The sequence below is a fragment of the Monodon monoceros genome, unplaced genomic scaffold (assembly GCF_005190385.1).
Source record: "Monodon monoceros isolate NGI ecotype Baffin Bay Population unplaced genomic scaffold, NGI_Narwhal_1 Super_Scaffold_21, whole genome shotgun sequence".
In the NCBI taxonomy this organism is placed as follows: Eukaryota; Metazoa; Chordata; class Mammalia; order Artiodactyla; family Monodontidae; genus Monodon; species Monodon monoceros.
In genome coordinates this window covers 62,180,406-62,198,521 of record NW_021703778.1, presented here as the reverse complement: position 1 = coordinate 62,198,521, position 18,116 = coordinate 62,180,406, and the positions used below count along the sequence as shown (strand labels likewise).

At 36.1% G+C, this 18,116-nt stretch overlaps 1 protein-coding gene across 2 annotated transcripts in view; it reads right to left on the bottom strand.

The window, feature by feature from the left end:
* MINDY2 (MINDY lysine 48 deubiquitinase 2) overlaps window positions 1-18,116 on the bottom strand; it is a 71,887-nt gene that overhangs the window by 45,069 nt on the left and 8,702 nt on the right. For both annotated transcript variants that reach the window (XM_029236388.1, XM_029236390.1), the window contains exons 2-3: window positions 14,195-14,252; window positions 3,125-3,189 (exon numbers count right to left, since the gene is read on the bottom strand). In XM_029236388.1, the coding sequence (XP_029092221.1) occupies window positions 3,125-3,189; window positions 14,195-14,252 (123 nt within the window). The remainder of the gene's footprint in view (window positions 1-3,124; window positions 3,190-14,194; window positions 14,253-18,116) is intronic.

Below are 18,116 nucleotides of genomic sequence, written 5' to 3'. Positions count from 1 at the left end.
GCAGACAGTTCCAGGCAGGATAAACCCAAGGAGAAACCCGCCGACACACATAGTAATCAAATTGACAAAAATTAAAGACAAAGAAAAATTATTGAAAGCAACGAGGGAAAAAGGACAAATAACATACAAGGGAACTCCCATAAGGTTAACAGCTGATTTCTCAGCAGAAACTCCACAAGCCAGAAGGGAGTGGCACAATATATTTAAAGTGATGAAAGGGAAGAACATACAACCAAGATTACTCTATTTGGCAAGGATCACATCCAGAATCAGTGGAGAAATCAAAAGCTTTACAGACAAGCAAAAGCTAGGAGAATTCAGCACCACCAAACCAGCTCTACAACAAATGCTAAAGGAACTTCTCTAAGTGGGAAACACAAGAGAAGAAAACGACCTACAAAAACAAACCCAAAACAATTAAGAAAATGGTAAAGGAGCATAGATATCAATAATTACCTTAAACATGAATGGATTAAATGCTCCAACCAAAAGACACAGGCTCGCTGAATGTATACAAAAACAAGACCCATATATATGCTGTCTACAAGAGACCCACTTCAGACCTAGGAACACATACAGACTCAAAGTGAGGGGATGGAAAAAGATATTCCATGCAAATGGAAATCAAAAGAAAGCTGGAGTAGCAATACTTATATCAGATAAAATAGACTTTAAAATAAAGAATGTTACAAGAGACAAGGAAGGATACTACATAATGATCAAGGGATCAATCCGAGAAGAAGATATAACAATTGTAAATATATATGCACCCAACACAGGAGCACCTCAATACATAACGCAACTGCTAACAGCTATAAAAGAGGAAATCGACAGTAACACAACAATAGTGGGGGACTTTTAACACCTCACTTACACCAATGGACAGATCATCCCAACAGAAAATTAATAAGGAAACACAAGCTTTAAATGACACAACGGACCATATAGATTTAATTGATATTTATAGGACATTCTTTCCAAAAATAGCATATTACACTTTCTTCTCAAGTACACATGGAACATTCTCCAGGATTGATCACATTGTGGGTCACAAATCAAGCCCTGGTAAATTTAAGAAAACTGAAATCATATCAAGCATCTTTTCCGACCACAATGCTATGAGATTAGAAATCAATTACAGCAAAAGAAACCATAAAAAACACAAACACATGGAGGGTAAACAATACGTTACTAAATAACTAAGAGATCACTGAAGAAATTAAAGAGGAAATCAAAAAATATCTACAGACAAATTACAATGAAAACATGATGATCCAAAACCTATGGGATGCAGCAAAAGCAGCTGGGATTGACATATATACACTAATATGTATAAAATGGATAACCAATAAGAACCTGATATATAAAAAAAATTCTTTTAAAAAAGATGACACAAACAGATGGAGAGATATACCATGTTCTTGGACTGGAAGAATCAATATTGTTAAAATAACTATACTACCCAAAGCAATCTACAGATTCAATGCAATCCCTATCAAATCACCAATGGCATTTTTTACAGAACTAGAACAAAAAGTATTAAAATTTGTATGGAGACACAAAAGACCCCGAATAGCCAAAGCAGTCTTGAGGGAAAAAAGTGGAGCTGGAGGAATCAGACTCCCTGAATTCAGACTCTACTACAAAGCTACAATAATCAAGACAATATGGTACTGGCACAAAAACAGAAATATAGATCAATGGAACAGGACAGAAAGCCCAAAGATAAACCCACGTACCTATGGTCAACTAATCTATGACAAAGCAAGCCAGGATGTACAATGGAGAAAAGACAGTCTCTTCAATAAGTGGTGTTGGGAAAACTGGACAGCTACATGTAAAAGAATGAAATTAGAACACTCCCTAACACCATACACAAAAATAAACTCAAAATGGATTAAAGACCTAAATGTAAGGCCAGACACTATAAAAGTCTTAGAGGAAAACATAGGAAGAACACTCTTTGACATAAATCACAGCAAGATCTTTTTTGATCCACCTCCTAGAGTAATGGAAATAAAATAAGACCTAATAAGACTTAAGAGCTTTGTAAAGCAAAGCAAACCACAAACAAGACAAAAAGACAACCTTCAGCATGGGAGAAAATATTTGCAAACGAATCAACGGACAAAGGATTAATCTCCAAAATATATAAACAGCTCATGTAGCTCAATATTAAAAAAACAAACAACCCAATCAAAAAATGGGCAGAAGACCTAAATAGAGATTTCTCCAAAGAAGACATACAGATGGCCAAGAAGCACATAAAAAGCTGCTCAACATCACTAATTATTAGAGAAATGCAAATTAAAACTACAATGAGGTATCACCTCACACCAATTAGAATGGGCATCAACAGAAAATCTACATACAACAAATGCTGGAGAGGGTGTGGAGAAAAGGGAACCCTCTTATACTGTTGGTGGGAAAATAAATTGATACAGCCCCTTTGGAGAACAGTATGGAGGTTCCTTAAAAAACTAAAATTAGAATTACCATATGACCCAGCAATCCCACTACTGGGCATATACCCTGAGAAAACCATAATTCAAAAGACACATGCACCCCAATGTTCAGTGCAGCACTATTTACAATAGCCAGGTCATGGAAGCAACCTAAATGCCCATCGACAGACGAACGGATAAAGATGTGGTATATATATATATATACAATGGAATATTACCCAGCCATAAAAAGGAACAAAATTGGGTCATTTGTAGAGACATGGATGGATCTAGAGATTGTCATACAGAGTGAAGTAAGTCGGAAAGAGAAAAACAAATATCGTATATTAATGCATACATGTGGAACCTATAAAAATGGTACAGATGAACTGGTTTATAAGGCAGAAATAGAGACACAGATGTAGAGAACAAACGTATGGACACCAAGGGGGGAAAGTGGTGGTGGGGTGGTGGTGGGGTGGTGGTGTGATGAATTGGGAGATTGGGATTGACATATATACACTAATATGTATAAAATAGATAACTAATAAGAACCTGCTGTATAAAAAAATAAAATTCAAAAATTCAAAAAAAAAAAGAAAGGCCACTGATAGAGACCAATGGATATATCCGTAAGTAAAAATTAACTATCTTAATATAACAAAAATTGTATCTATTACCTGCTCATAGTTTAAACGTTGAATTTCTGAAATTTCTTTTGGCTTTGTATCAAGCATGTAATCGCCTGTAAAAAGAAATGGTAAAGTTGCCTTTTAAAAATATTACTTTTTATCTAATTACAAAGGTAATATATTTTAATTATAAATTGTAGCAATAGGTAACATAAAATATTTACCCCCCCATTCAGAGAAAATCAATGTTAACTGTTAGCTAAGGTCTCACATATTTTTTTCAGTGTACATCCTATGTTTTGAACTTTCTTTTTCCTCCTCTTTATATTTAAGCATCTTTCCATGTCACTACAATAAAGCTCTAAAAGGTTTTTACCAAGTTTCACTGCTATCAGCAAGATAACTATTACCCCAATACCTTTCCAAGAATGGGTGTCATCAGTCTTCTAAATGTTTGTCATTCTTAGAAGTAAGCAAACATTTTTTTTTGCATTTAAAAAATTGGTATCTTAGTGGTTACCGGTGAGGAGAGGGGAGAGAGAGAGGCAAGAAAGGGGTATGGAACTGAGATACAAACTACTATGTATAAAATAGATAAGCAACAAGAATATATTGTATAGCACAGGGAATTATAGCCATTATCTTATAATAGCTTTTAATGGAGTATAATCTGTAAAAATACTGAATCACTATGCTGTACGCCTGAAACTAATATAATATTGTAAAGCAACTATACTTACCCGAAATTGATATATTTTTATACATGTATTTTCACTTGGTATAACCATTTTAATATATAAATGACTTTAAAAAAAATAAATTTATTTACTTATTTATTTTTGGCTGCATTGGGTCTTTGTTGCTGCACGCGGGCTTCCTCCAGTTGCAGCAAGCGGGGGCTGCTCTTCGTTGTGGTGCGCGGCCTTCTTATTGTGGTGGCTTCTCTTGTTGCAGAGCACAGGCTCTAGGCGTGCAGGCTTCATTAGTTGTGGCATACGGGCTCAGTGGTTGTGACTCGCGGCCTCTAGAGTGCAGGCTCAGTAGTTGTGGCACGTGGGCTTAGTTGCTCCACGGCATGTGGGATCTTCCCAGCCCAGGGCTCGAACCCGTGTTCCCTGGAACCCGTGTCCCCTGCATTGGCAGGCGGATTCTTAACCACTGTGCTACCAGGGAAGCCCCTATAAATGACTTTTAGTATACGTGATACCTTTTAAATATATGTAGCATCATTTTAATATATGCAGTAACTTTTTATCCATGTTTTGCCTTTTTAGCTATGTATTAATTATATATACTTTTCTTTGAATTGCCTGCCTATCCAAGTATCATTTTTTTTTTTACTGAACCACATAAAAGCTCTTTTTCAGTTAGAGGAATTAGAACATTTCCTGTTATACATGGTAAATTTTTTTTTTCCCATAATGGCTTCTGACTTTATGGTGATGTTTTTTGCCTACTTTTCACCATACAGAAATATTTAATTTCAGTATAGTCAAATTCTTCTATTATAGCTTCTGGGTTTGATGGGTTTGATGTCATGTTAGAAAGATTTTCACCTCTTCAGAGTATACAAACATTCACATATACTTTCTTCATGTAATTTTATGTTTGTCTTTTTTTACGTTTAAATCTTTAATTTATCTGGAATTAATTTGATATAAACAGTGATACATGGAACTAACTTCTCAGCCAGCCTCCCAAATCACTAAGTTGATAAATTGTTTTATTAACTTTTATTTTCAAATTCAAAATAAACTTCTAAAGACTGCATCAAGTATTCTTTTAGGGACTTCCCTAGTGGCACAGTGGTTGAGAATCCGCCTGCCAGTGCAGGGGACATGGCATCGAGCCCTGGTCCGGGAAGATCCCACATGCCAAGGAGCAACTAAGCCCATGTGCCACAACTACTGAGCCTGCGCTCTAGAGCCCGTGAGCCACAACTACTAAGCCAACGAGCCACAACTACTGAAGCCCATGCGCTTAGAGCCTGTGCTCTGCAACAAGAGAAGCCACCGCAAATGAGAAGCCCATGCACCACAACAAAGATTAGCCCCTGCTTGCTACAACTAGCAAAAGCTGCGTGCAGCAACGAAGACCCAATGCAGCCAAAGATAAATAAATAAATAAGTTTTTAAAAAAGTATTCTTTTAATCTCTCCAACTCTGATAATAAAGGAATTCCTACGAACATCAATATATTATTATTTTTGCTTTTATTTAGAACTTTAAGATGGCAAAATCTAACTGATAACAATTTTATTCCACCATAGGCACAGGAATTCTAAATCACTAAATTAATTCATTCACAGAAATATATAAGCAAGTGTATTTAACAAATATTTTTGAATCCTTACTATACATGGCACATTGTATATTACATGTTGAGGTTTTAATATAGCATTTAACTGAAAACTACGCTTTGAGTAAATTTTATACGTTATTTATTCAAATAATTGAGAACATATTTGCTATACTGGTATCCTATATCTCATTTAAGCTCTGTATTTATCCTGATAAAAGACTGTAGTGTATGCTTTCCTACAACTTTAATAGGGTCAGGATGCAGAACATTACATAATTCAATACTAAATGACCCTAGATATGCTATCATAGATTAAAGCTTAGGTGCTAAGAATAGAATAATTATTGGGAAAGACTCAAATAAGCAACTCCTCTTTTCCTGAGGTCAGAAAAGATCTTCAGACAAGAGAAGAATGGCCTGACTAAGGGAGGCAGCCTCTTTGATGGACCTCAATGAGCCCTATAGCCTGGCATTCATACCTTTGTATAATCACCTTCCCTTGAGTGTGGACTGGATTCACTTCTAGTGAATCAAATACAACAGAATTAATGAAATGTCACTTACAAAATTATAAAAGAAAATATTGTGTCGTTTGTTATGGTGCTTTCTCATTTGCTCACTCTGAGGAATGCCACCTGCCATGTTCTGAGCTGCCTTTTGGAGATGCCCACGGCAAGGAATTGAAGGGAGCCTCTAGAGAGAGAGCCACAGAGAGCCACAGTCAATGAGGAACTGAGAACCTCAGTCCAACAACCTGTGAGGAACTGAATCCTGCCAACAACCAAGTGAGTAAGCTTGGAAGCAGATCTTCCTCAGTTGGGCCTGGAGATAAGACTGCAGCCCCAGCTGACACACTGACTGCAACCTCATGAGAGACCTTAAGCCAGAGTCACTTAGCCACACCCAGATTCCTGACCTACAGATACTGTGTGATAATAAACGTTCATTGTTCTAAGTGACTAAATTTTGGGGTGATATGAAGCAGTAGACATCTGTATTTTTAGGAAAGTTTGTAATAGAGAATTAGATATTTTTAAAAGACTGATTTTGAGTTTTTAAGGGAGCATCTTTCAGTTTTAGATATCTAAATAAATCATCTCTTAAGAATTCTGTCTAGCTTATCTAACCTTTATAACAAAATTGGTCAACAATACTACTTCAATCAAAAATATTTATTGAGGGACTTCCCTGGTGGTCCAGTGGTTAAGAATCTGCCTTCCAATGAAGGGGATGCAGGTTCAATCCCTGGTCGGGGAACTAAGATCCCACATGCTGTGGGGCAACTAAAACCACACGCCGCGACTACTGAGCCTGCACACTCTAGAGTCCACGCACCACAACTAGAGAGCGCTTATGCTGCAACTACTGAGCCCATGGGCTCTGGAGCCCACGTGCCACAACTAGAGAGCTCACACGCTGCCAACTACTGAGACTGCATGCCCTGGAGCCTGCGCGCCACAGTGAAGAGCCCGTGCGCTGCAAAAAAAAGATCCCACATGCCACAACGAAGATCCTGCGTGCTGCAACTAAGACCTGACGCAGCCAAATAAATAAATAAATAAAACATTTTTAAAAAAACAGTATTTATTGAGTCTATTCCGTGTTTAGCAACAGGTTAACGTGTTTGGAAATGAGCGTTTCCCTTAAAAAACTAATAATTTGGTTGGGCAAAGAACATACAGGAAACAGAATAAAATAACAATAAGGTATAATAGAGTGTAAAATGTAATAAATGCCTTAAGTACCAAGTGATTTTGAAAAGAAATATTCATAAAGCCTGTAGCACTTAGAAATATCCTTTGTAGGGGGTAGTATGTAAAGCAGATTCAGAAAAATCGGCAGAACCTGCCAAGGCAGTGAGGGGAAAAAGCATTCTTTGAGGGAGAAAGAATGATGGGAAAAGCAAATATAAGAAACATCTTGCTATATGGGCAGTTTATAAGGAGGTTTATACATAAGATTTATGTTGCAGAGTGGTGGGAAATATGGCTGGATGGGTAAGCTTGATCAGATTATAGAAAATCATAAATAATACATCAGTAAGTTTGGCTGCTTGTGAAAGATCATAAGGGAATCTGTTTTTAAGTAGACAAGTGAAGGATGAAACTGGTGCTTTAAGAAGATAACACTGATATGTAGGCTAATTTGGAGAGCAGAGGAAACAAAGAGCTTGCAATAAATCACATTCCGAAGTACCAGTATACAGAGAGAGGAAAGAATTTCAAAGAAAGAATCCATAACACTTTGCTATTAATGGGATATTTCAGACAAACAGAAATTAAGAAACAAAAACCTGACAGCCACATTAGGCCAAAAAAGGAAGAGAGGGTTTGGCAGTAGGTAGTAGGTAACTTATCCCAGGTGAGCATTTGGAAAAGAGAAGACACAGTCAACTGTGGGCAAAATTAAAATGCTTCAACATTGACCTCCTTTTATAGTATTTATGTTCAAAAGATAAAATAAATTACCTTTTAAAAAGTCAGACAGCACCATCATCCTAACAACCATTTTCCTTACTATAATACGATGCTAGTCTCAGCATCATACAAACTGTCTTGGATGGTTAAAATCATAGTGTGTATTCTAGTTTGTGTTGTGCTTTTTTACCTCATCTTCCTAACCATTTTCTGCCTTCCACCTACACTTCTTCCCCACTTTATTAGACCTCCTAGCACTCACTAGGAGCTTTCATGTTGCTTTCTTGAGGCCAAAGCCCTCCAACAAGCCATGTCGATGTTTGACCCTGTTCTAATACTCCAGTAACAGAAATTTCCAAATTAAAATTCCCTCCTCCTCTAACCTTTGAAAAACCTAGGAAAACCTTTAATGGTTTCTTTACAATCTTTCTACTAGTGTTTGCTTATTTAATGAAAAAGTATCTCTGGTTCCCCCAGAGAACTGGAGTAATCTCAAGAGAACAAAATCCAAATAGCTTAGAAAATTAAACAATTTGTTTTGGCAGGATTGGCTTTAAATAAAGTTTACTTTTGGTGAGGCAGAGCTTTCAGAATCTCTCTTCTCACATTATTCTTGCTCACTTCTCTCCCACCTCCCATTAGGATCATATTACTTTCATGCTGTCCCTGTAGATGAGTCTCCTCGCCCAGGACTTCCAAACCTCTTTAGCTACCCTAAATCTAAATATTACTTTGTCAATTTTTCTTTTTCCCTATAATTTAAAAAATTCTCTACTCTATGTCCTACTCTCTCAGGGAGTTTTAAAATCTAACAGTTAGATAAATTTAAGATACCAAGATGCACTAATTATTTTCTTTCCAAGAAAAATACCATGTTAACATTTTCTTAGTACATTTATGCAAGCCACACTGACTGTATTGTTGACATCTCCAAATAACTTGTCCACAGTACCTAATCAGTAAATATTTGCTGGATAAGAAAAAGAAAAAAAAAAGGAAGAGACAAGTAGTAGGAATTTAAAATACTCTATCAAAAACACTTGAGTGGTGGAAAGGGAGAAGGGATATACTTCTGAGAATACTAGCCTTTCAGCACTTTAAAAATCATATTAGAAGGTGCCTAGATGGAGAGAACACATAATTTAATCTTTCTGAGCTTTGGTTACCTCATCTGTAAAATGAAGAGATATTATAATTTATGATGCTTTTATTTCCACTCCAATCTTACCCTTTTATACTATTAGTACCTCCATTCATATGCCCTCTGCCTCTGCTCATGGGTCTCTGCCATTACAAATGCATTCTTTAGCTATGGGAACTGACAGCAAAAGAGCCCATTTTGTCTCAGAAGGTAGAATAGAAAAAGGCAAGTAGAGTGATGGTAATAACTAGCAGGCAAGAGGTTAGGTAAATGGCATCGGTCTATGACAGCACAGACAGCAGAGCCAGGATGACATAAGAAGCTGTGGAGTGGCAGCACAGTTTAAGGTTAGCACTGTCCAACAGAAATATAATGCAAGCCATAAATGCAAACCCATATGTAACTTTAAATTTTTAGTAGCCACATTAAAAAAAGTAAAAAGAAGTAAAATTAATTTTAATAATATATTTTATTTAGCCCAGTATATTAAACGTCACCCCTGCTGAAACTTCCCCCCACCCCGTGGAAAAATTGTCTTCTACAAAAGCAGTCCCTGGTGCCAAAAAGTTTGGGGACCGCTGCTCTAACCCATGCATTTCAGCAGGGGCGATGTTACCACCAAGGGGGCAAAAACTGATTCTTGGAGGGTAGGGACAAAAGTATCTTAGATATTATAATAGTTTGTGGCCTTCAAAGGGCCACAGAACATGAAGAGACATACAGTATATCTGTGGTATTAAAATTTCCTGGAGTGAGTGATTAGAACAAAGATGTCTACAAAGGCTCCTTAGGGGGGCAATACTGAAAAAAAGGTGGAGAAACACTGCTCTACCTAATCTGTGCATGCTGGGAAACTTTAGGGGATGATCCTGGACCCACGTCTCTTCTCTCTTTATACTTTCTCTCTTAATGATCTCATCAATTTCCACAGATTTAAATACCATTTTTATACTAACGACTCCTAAATTCCTATCTTGAATTTCAGTGTCCTCTGGAACTCATGGTCTCTCAAATCTTCTAAGTATTTTCTTTTCTTAATGTTTCCTTCATCTTCTGCCTAAATGAAATTTGGCTCTGCCTTGATGACACTGCAGCCCTCTCAAGTGATGTCTTTTCTCTCTCATGCTTCTTTACCGGTGAGCCTAGAGGTGGATCTACTTGCTCCTTAGGGTCATTCTTTCTCTCCCTCCTCCCTAAAACTCCTCAGTTTTAAAACTCATGCTATCATATAATACTACCCATTATCCGCCCACCTGGTTATAGTTCTCTACCAACTTTCAGGTCAATCTGCCTCATTCCTAGCTCACTACCTCTCTATGACACAAATCCTGCCATAATTTTTTTTTTTTCTGCCATAATTTTTGATAATTTCAATACTCATAGAGATGACCCATCTAATACCCTGGACTTTCTGTTCCTTGCCTCTTTTCCAACAAGAATCTTATATTCCACCTTATCTCAGAAACTCATTCCCTATGATCATACAGCTTTGTTATCACCAGGCTCCAAAAATTCTTCAGCTGTATCAGGGCCTACAATCCACTAAATCCCGTCACATTTTTCTTCAACATATTTATATCCTCATTTCCTCTTTATGCAACTTAACTATTATAGCTCATCATTATAACCACTCTCTACACATACCTCCAATTTCCTAGACTCTTTCTTCAACATACTCACTTGGCAAAAACCCAGCTCTGGTTAAATCCTGCTCCTCCACTATTCAGGCCTATACTCATGCAGCTGAGTGTGACTGAAGAAATCATACTGCCAATGTTGGCTGGTCTCACTAACCCCAGTGGTAATGCCCAGGAATAATACTTCATCTCCCCATTCACCTCCAACTTGTCTAGGCAACTATTTTATACCTTCCTTCTCATCTTCAACAACTCCTCCTTCATCTTCCCTCTCAGCTGATAACCTGGTTTCCCGTTTCACTGAGAAAATAGAAGCACTCAAAAGACCTTCTATAAGTTACCACACCCACATCTGTCCACCTACCTGCATCTATTTTTAATACATTCTATCTTCCCTCCTATTGCTAAGGATAAAGTATCTGTACTGCCTAAGACTAATACTTCTATTTGTCTAAAATACTCTTTTCAATTCCTTTCCTTCAATTTTCTCTTTTTAAAAACAGCTTTATAGAAATGTAATTCACATACCATATAATTAACCCATTTAAAGTGTACAATTCAATGTTTTTTAAGTATATTAATAGGATTGTGAAATTATCATCATGATCTAATTTTAGAACATTTTGGTCTCCCCTTAAAGAAACTCTATACCCATTAGCAGTCAATCTCTATTTCCCCCCTATATTCCCAAGTCCTAAGCAACCTCTAATCTACTTTCTGTCTAAATTTGCCTATTCTGGACATTTGATATAAATGGAATCATATAATAAGTGGTATTTTGTGACTTGGCTTCTTTGACTTAGCATAATGTCTTTAAGGTTTATCCAAATTACAGCATGTATCAATACATTCCTTTTTATGGCTGAATAATGTTTCACTATATGGATATAACACAGTTTGTTTATCCACTCATCAGTTTATGGCTATCTGGGTTGTTTCCACTTTTAGGCTATTATTATAATGCTGCTATGAACATTCCTGTACAAGTTTTTATGTGAACATGTATTTTTACTTCTCTTGGGTAAAGTTGTAGGATCATAGGTAATTCTATATTTAGCTTTCTACGGAACTGACAAACTGTTTTCCACAGTAGCTTCATTATGCTACATTCCTACTGGCTATGTACAATATATAAGGGCTTCTAATTTTCCCCTGTGCCCACTCCAGTCAGGTTTTTATCCTGCGGACTCGTTGAAGTTACCAATTACCTCCTTATGGCTCAATCAATGGTCAATTTTCAGTTTTCATCCTGCGTGGCCTATTAGCAGCATTTGATTCAACTAATCTCTAACTCTTCATTGAAACTCTTCATTTAGATTCTAGGAAATTAGTCTTTGGTTTTTCTTCTATATAGTTGAGCTTCTACCCATTCTTCCTCTTCCTCAGCTTCTAATCACTGGCACATCCAAGATTCAGTCTACTGATCTCTTCCCTTCTCTATCTACATTCATATTATTTGTGACTCAGTATAACTGTCATTTATATATGTTATCTGTTCCCAAATGTGTATTTACAGGCTAGATCTGTGCTGTCCAATACAATAACTAGTAGTGACATGTGGCTACATAAATTTAAATTTAATTAATTAATAAAAATTTAATTTAATTTAAAATTAATTTAATATTCAGTTCCTCAGTCACATCAGCTATATTTTAAGATATCAAGAGCCACATGTGCCTAGTGGCTATGAAACTAGACAGCACAGATATAGAACATTTCCATTGACACAGAAAGTTTTACTGTACAGCACTGATTGAGACCTCTCCTCTAGACTCTACATTTATATATCCCACTGCCTCCCTGATATCTCCACTTGAATGCCAATAAACATCCCAAAACCAAAATCCTGATATTCCTCCCTAAACATGTTCCTTCCATTTTTTCCTGTTTCAGTTGATGTTAACTCTGTCCTTCCAGTTGTTCAAACCAAAAATCATGGGGTAACCCTTGACTTCACTCTCACTCCACATTCAACTGATCGGCAAATTCTGTCAGCTCTATATTCAGAATCTGACCATATTTTATAATCTCCACTTCTACTACCCTGCTTGAAGCCACCACCATCTTTTGCCAGTTTTAGCAGCTTGCTAACCAATCTCCCTGCTTCTGCCTTTACACCACTAAGTTCTATTTTCAACATAACAGCCAGAGAATTCTTGTTAAACTCAAAGTCAGATCATTAGTCCTCTGTTCAAAATCCTTTAACGGCTTCCCAATCACCCACAGCAAAAGTCAAAGTTGCTATAATAGCCTAGGATACTGTACGATATGATCCCATTACCTCTAATCTCATCTCCTAATACTTCCCCTTTGCACAGTCCTTGGCAGTCATACTGGCTGTTCATCAAAAGCACTAAGCATATTTCAGCCTTTTCCATGAAATATAATTTAGAAATCACAAAGTTTAAGAATCACCAAGCTAGAATAAAAGAGGTTTAAATAGAAATTCTATTTCCAGACATCTAGATATTGAAAGTAATCTACACTTAACTATGAGGTTCCCTAGCCAGTGAGTGGGGTTAAATGACATTAATTACATAAAGAAAAAGGTCTTCAAGGGCTTCCCTGGTGGCGCAGTGGTTGAGAGTCCACCTGCCGAGGCAGGGGACACGGGTTCGCGCCCCGGTCCGGGAAGATCCCACATGCCGCGGAGCGGCTAGGCCCGTGAGCCATGGCCACTGAGCCTGCGCATCCGGAGCCTGTGCTCCACAACGGGAGAGGCCACAACAGTGAAAGGCCCGCGTACCGCGAAAAAAAAAAAAAAGAAAAAGGTCTTCCAAAAGCTCTAATCTCAATTACTTCACTAAACCTACACCTCACAAAAAAAAAATCAGTTAGCTAGTTGTCTGGAATGGCATAAATAAACTAATCAGCTAATAAAATTTTTTAAAATAAAAATTTAATTACTAAACAACTGTAAGAATATGGATTAAGATTTCTGATTTGGTAATAGTATAAATATATAAATTCTTATTTGCTAAATTGTAAAAGACTGCAGGGTGATATACAACCACCTGCTCTGTAAACAAGTTCTACTCAATGCAACTGGTCTGCAAACTGTGTAGTATGGTCTGTTTTGAAATAAGAATCTTGCATAAGAATGCAATTCAATACACTGCTTCCTTCATCAAGAAAAATTGGCTATCAAAAAATTTCAGATGGACTAAAATGTTTTACAGTCTAGTATAAGCCTCTATTTCACTGCAGACCGGTAACTAACATTTTATAGACTGACAGAGGTCCATGAATCATATTTTGGGTAGCACTGCTCTAAATCACCTCCTGGGTTTTAATTCAAGTCTACTCAATATTTTAAAACACTACCTACATTCAATGTTAGAGTTTTTGTGCCATTTCCCACTCTGTAGTTTATTGGAATTAATATGTACCTTGTTGTTTTCTAGATGTCACTAGTCTCTTTATTTATATTAAAGAATTTTAATGCTGGTCAGAAAGAAGGCATCCAATAACAGAAACATACTGATAAAATTTTTTAATTAAGAGATTAAAAATTATAACTTAAAAATAGCCTCAAAAAGGTGAAATTTGGTAATATATTAGCTTTGAAAACTTTGGTTTATTTTGAAAGAGATATAAAAATCATTCACTTTTCAACACTAACCTAAATATTCCATCAGCTGTTCAGCAGTTATGATTTCCATCATCGGTGGAAGTTTCACCTGAAAAACAAAGTATTTTTCTATAAAATCAAATGTTTTAGATAATTTAAAGTGTTTCTTCAGTCAGAAACACAAGTATGTATGTGTATTATATGTATCTACTATAGGTATACAACACTCACATTTAAAAATCTTTGTAACTAATCTTTAATACAACAAAGCCAATCCTATCACCATAAAATTTACAGGGTGATACAAGATCTCAGAGAGTCAATGAGAAATCTATTTTCAAAGCCAAGTGCTATGCCTTTCGTCACCCATCCTGATTGTCATTATGCACCTGCAGCAGTGTCCTGCATGATAGAAAATACAGTTTAAGGGCAGGAAGAGGCACCGAACATGTTTTGACAGGTCACCCATGCAGCAGTTTTACTGAAGACAGGCTTAACACAGGTCAATATTCCATTACTTCAGTCTACCTGGGCCATTTTTTTTTGTTGAGTAGCTAAAATGAATACAGTATAAAGGATGGTCATAAACTGAAGGATTCATATTATATGAGTCAACCTGTAAAATTTAAAAACAGGCAAAATTAAACTTTACTGTTTAGAGCTGTACATGTATAAAGAAAAGAAAATGGATACTATAAAAATTAGGACTGTGGTTAACCCTAGGGATAAGAGAAGGAGTTACAGTCGTAACAGGACATGTAAGAGGCCTCTGGGGTGCTGGCAATGCTCTATATCTTGACTTGCATGGTAGTTCCACTGTTTGCTTTATGATAACTTGTTAAACTGGACATCTCTGTTTTATGTACTTTTCTGTATGCGCTATATGTCACAATAAAAAGGTTAAAAGTAGATATATACGTTATAGTCATATTTAAGTTTCAAAAGTTATGTCAGCTGCAACACAGTCTAAATGAATTTTTCAAATTAATTATCAGATGAATTACACAGATACTACAGCCAATGATTGTAAATATTTTAGCTGACTTATTGAAAAGCATACTCCTTGGTATATTCATGGAAGAAAAATAAGTACTGTAGGATGCAAACTCGAACAAAATAATTAACATAGCAATGACAGAATAGCAGCATAATTAAAAATTCCTCAGGAATTACTATTTCAGGATCATTTAAATCAGCAATTTCTCCAACAACAAGTGTTGAAGAAGGTGCTCTGGATCTTTATGTTACCGAATGTAGTAACAGTATGTCACAATTTTTTGTTTTAATCAATGAATAAAGTAAGTGCTAAAAAAGATCCCTGTAAAACAGAACAGTTTTAGACCCTCTGAAAGCATACATGACAGTTGGTACTTATGAGTTAGTCATCCAGTGGCTTTATCACTCAGTGAAAACCAAGAGTTGCCATGGAGTTTTTGATCATTACTTGTTTCTAAATTATTCTTATTTTCTAGGACACTTTTTAAAATTGTAATAGACTTTTTTTTTTTTTTTTTGGCTGCGCCGCATTGCATGCGGGATCTCAGTTCCCCGACCAGGGATAGAATCCACGCCCCCTGCAGTGGAAGCACAGAGTCTTAACAACTGGACCACCAGGGAAGTCCCAGAAATTGTAATAGACATTTTTTTGGAGCAGTTTTAGGTTTACAGAAAAATTCAGCAGAAAGTACAGAGAGTTCCCATAAAGAGTATATTTTTCAAATTGAAACTCACTGGCAAATTACAGTCCCCTGCTTGTTTTTCTAAATAAAGTTGTATTGGGTGTCACTCTCATTTGTTTACGTACTGTCTTTGGCTGCTTTTGCACTATAATAACAGGCTGAATCTTTGCAACAGAGACGATATGGCCCACAAAGCCTAAAATATTTACTATCTGGTCCTTTACAGGAAAAGTATGTTGATCCCTGCTTTAGATGATTTTAACTGCTTTTAGATAATATTTTATCAAGGTGTTTCAATACCACTTTGAAGGTCTGATATTTAAACCAGTAGTTTATATACAGTGTGAATATTTACATTCTGAATAACTGTCAGACCACTCTGAAAGTCCAGTTTTCACCTAACAATGCTTCTTAAATGAGACCTATATATTCTTTTATTCCAGACAAATTCAGTACAGAAATATATTCACCAGAAAATCCCATAAACAAATAGCTTATCCTCTTTTGGTCAATGTAGTAATCCCACTATAAAATTGTCAATAAGAAACCAAGGCACTAACAAGTGTATGTATTTGGGAAATACATTCTACAATCCTAGATTTCTACAAATAGATGATTTCAGGGTTTAGTCTTGAAATTTCCAAATAATAACAACTGCCTATCATGTCTTGCTTCAAACATTTGAAATAGGAAATGACAACCTTTATAGAGATTTTAGAAGTGGGACAACAAATACGCAAATATTTTAACTATTCCCAAGCATACTGAGCGGTATATTCATTTCCCGAATCTTAGCCAACAAAATATTATGGATGTTCACTAAAGCTAGGGACAAAAGAGTATAATAGTGAAGAAATGTCTGCCTCCTTCCCACTAATACTTTGGAGCCATCAACAGATCTTAATTTTTTTTAACCACAAAATGATCTTCCTGAATGCTTGCTTCTCTTTTTGTTTCCCTCTACCACCATCACCACAAAAGCAAATGCTGAAGATTTTGTTAATGATCGTAAGACTTTCTTTCCTTTGTCTCTTTAGAGTCTATTAAAGAAAAAACAGGTTATGGGAAAGTTAGCTAAGGATACAGAATTTTAAATTGTGGCATTCTGTCTGAATCTCTAAATTTTAAATCTTATGATGAAAAACAGAAAAACAAATGAAGTATGACCTAGGTTCTCAGATGATCCTCTTTTAGTAATAATCTATAACATATTGTTTACAAGTAAATTAATGTATTCAAGGACATCTGGAAGGTACTCTAAGTAGTTTAAATATTCTTCCTAAAATTTGAGCAAAACCTCTCAGTGCATATTCACACACAGTTCCAAATTAAGAGTCCAAATAAAATGAAGCTTTTATTATCTAGGAAAATAAATTATGTCCTATCCTATAATATTTTATTATTCTAACTAGATTTCTATTAAAATTAATATTTGAATAAAATATTTAATATTAAACACTTAAATTAACAAAAGGAAATAATGCTACTACAACTCCATATATTCAACTATAGGATAAAACATCATTAATTCAGCCCAATTATTCTGTAATTCTTAGTCATTCGAAGAGTGAAGTGTACTTGAGAATAGACTCAAGAGAGACCAAAAATAAAAATAACAAAACCTGCTTAAAGTGCTAATATCCTGAACAGAAATGTAAAACATCTCAAAAGTGATATGCCAAGATTTTGATACCTATAATTTTGATATAGGGGAGAGGGAGGAAAAAATGCAGGGGACCCAGTAATAACAAAGAAATAAGGAACAGTCTATATAGCTAATGGTAAGTATGAAAATGACCAGCCAAAGAACATTGTTAAATGTTTAATTAGAATACCAATTAATAAGTACTCAAGAAATACAGTTTGGGGCTTCCCTGGTGGCGCAGTGGTTAAGAATCTGCCTGCCAATGCAGGGAACACGGGTTTGAGCCCTGGTCCGGGAAGATCCCACATGCTGCGGAGCAACTAAGCCCGTGTGCCACAACTACAGAGCCTGTGCTCTGGAGCCCGCGTGTCACAACTACTGAAGCCAGCACACCCTAGAGCCTGTGCTCTGCAACAATCAATCAATGTGATACACCACATTAACAAACTGACAAAAAATCATATGATCATCTTAATAGATGCAAAAAAAGCTTTTGATAAAATTCAATATCGATTTATGATAAAAACTCTCAACAAAGTGGGTATAGAGGAAACACACCTCACCATAATAGAGACCATTTATGACAGGACCACAGCTAACAGATCAGGAACAAGACAAGGATGCTCAACCACTTTTTTTTTTTTTTTTT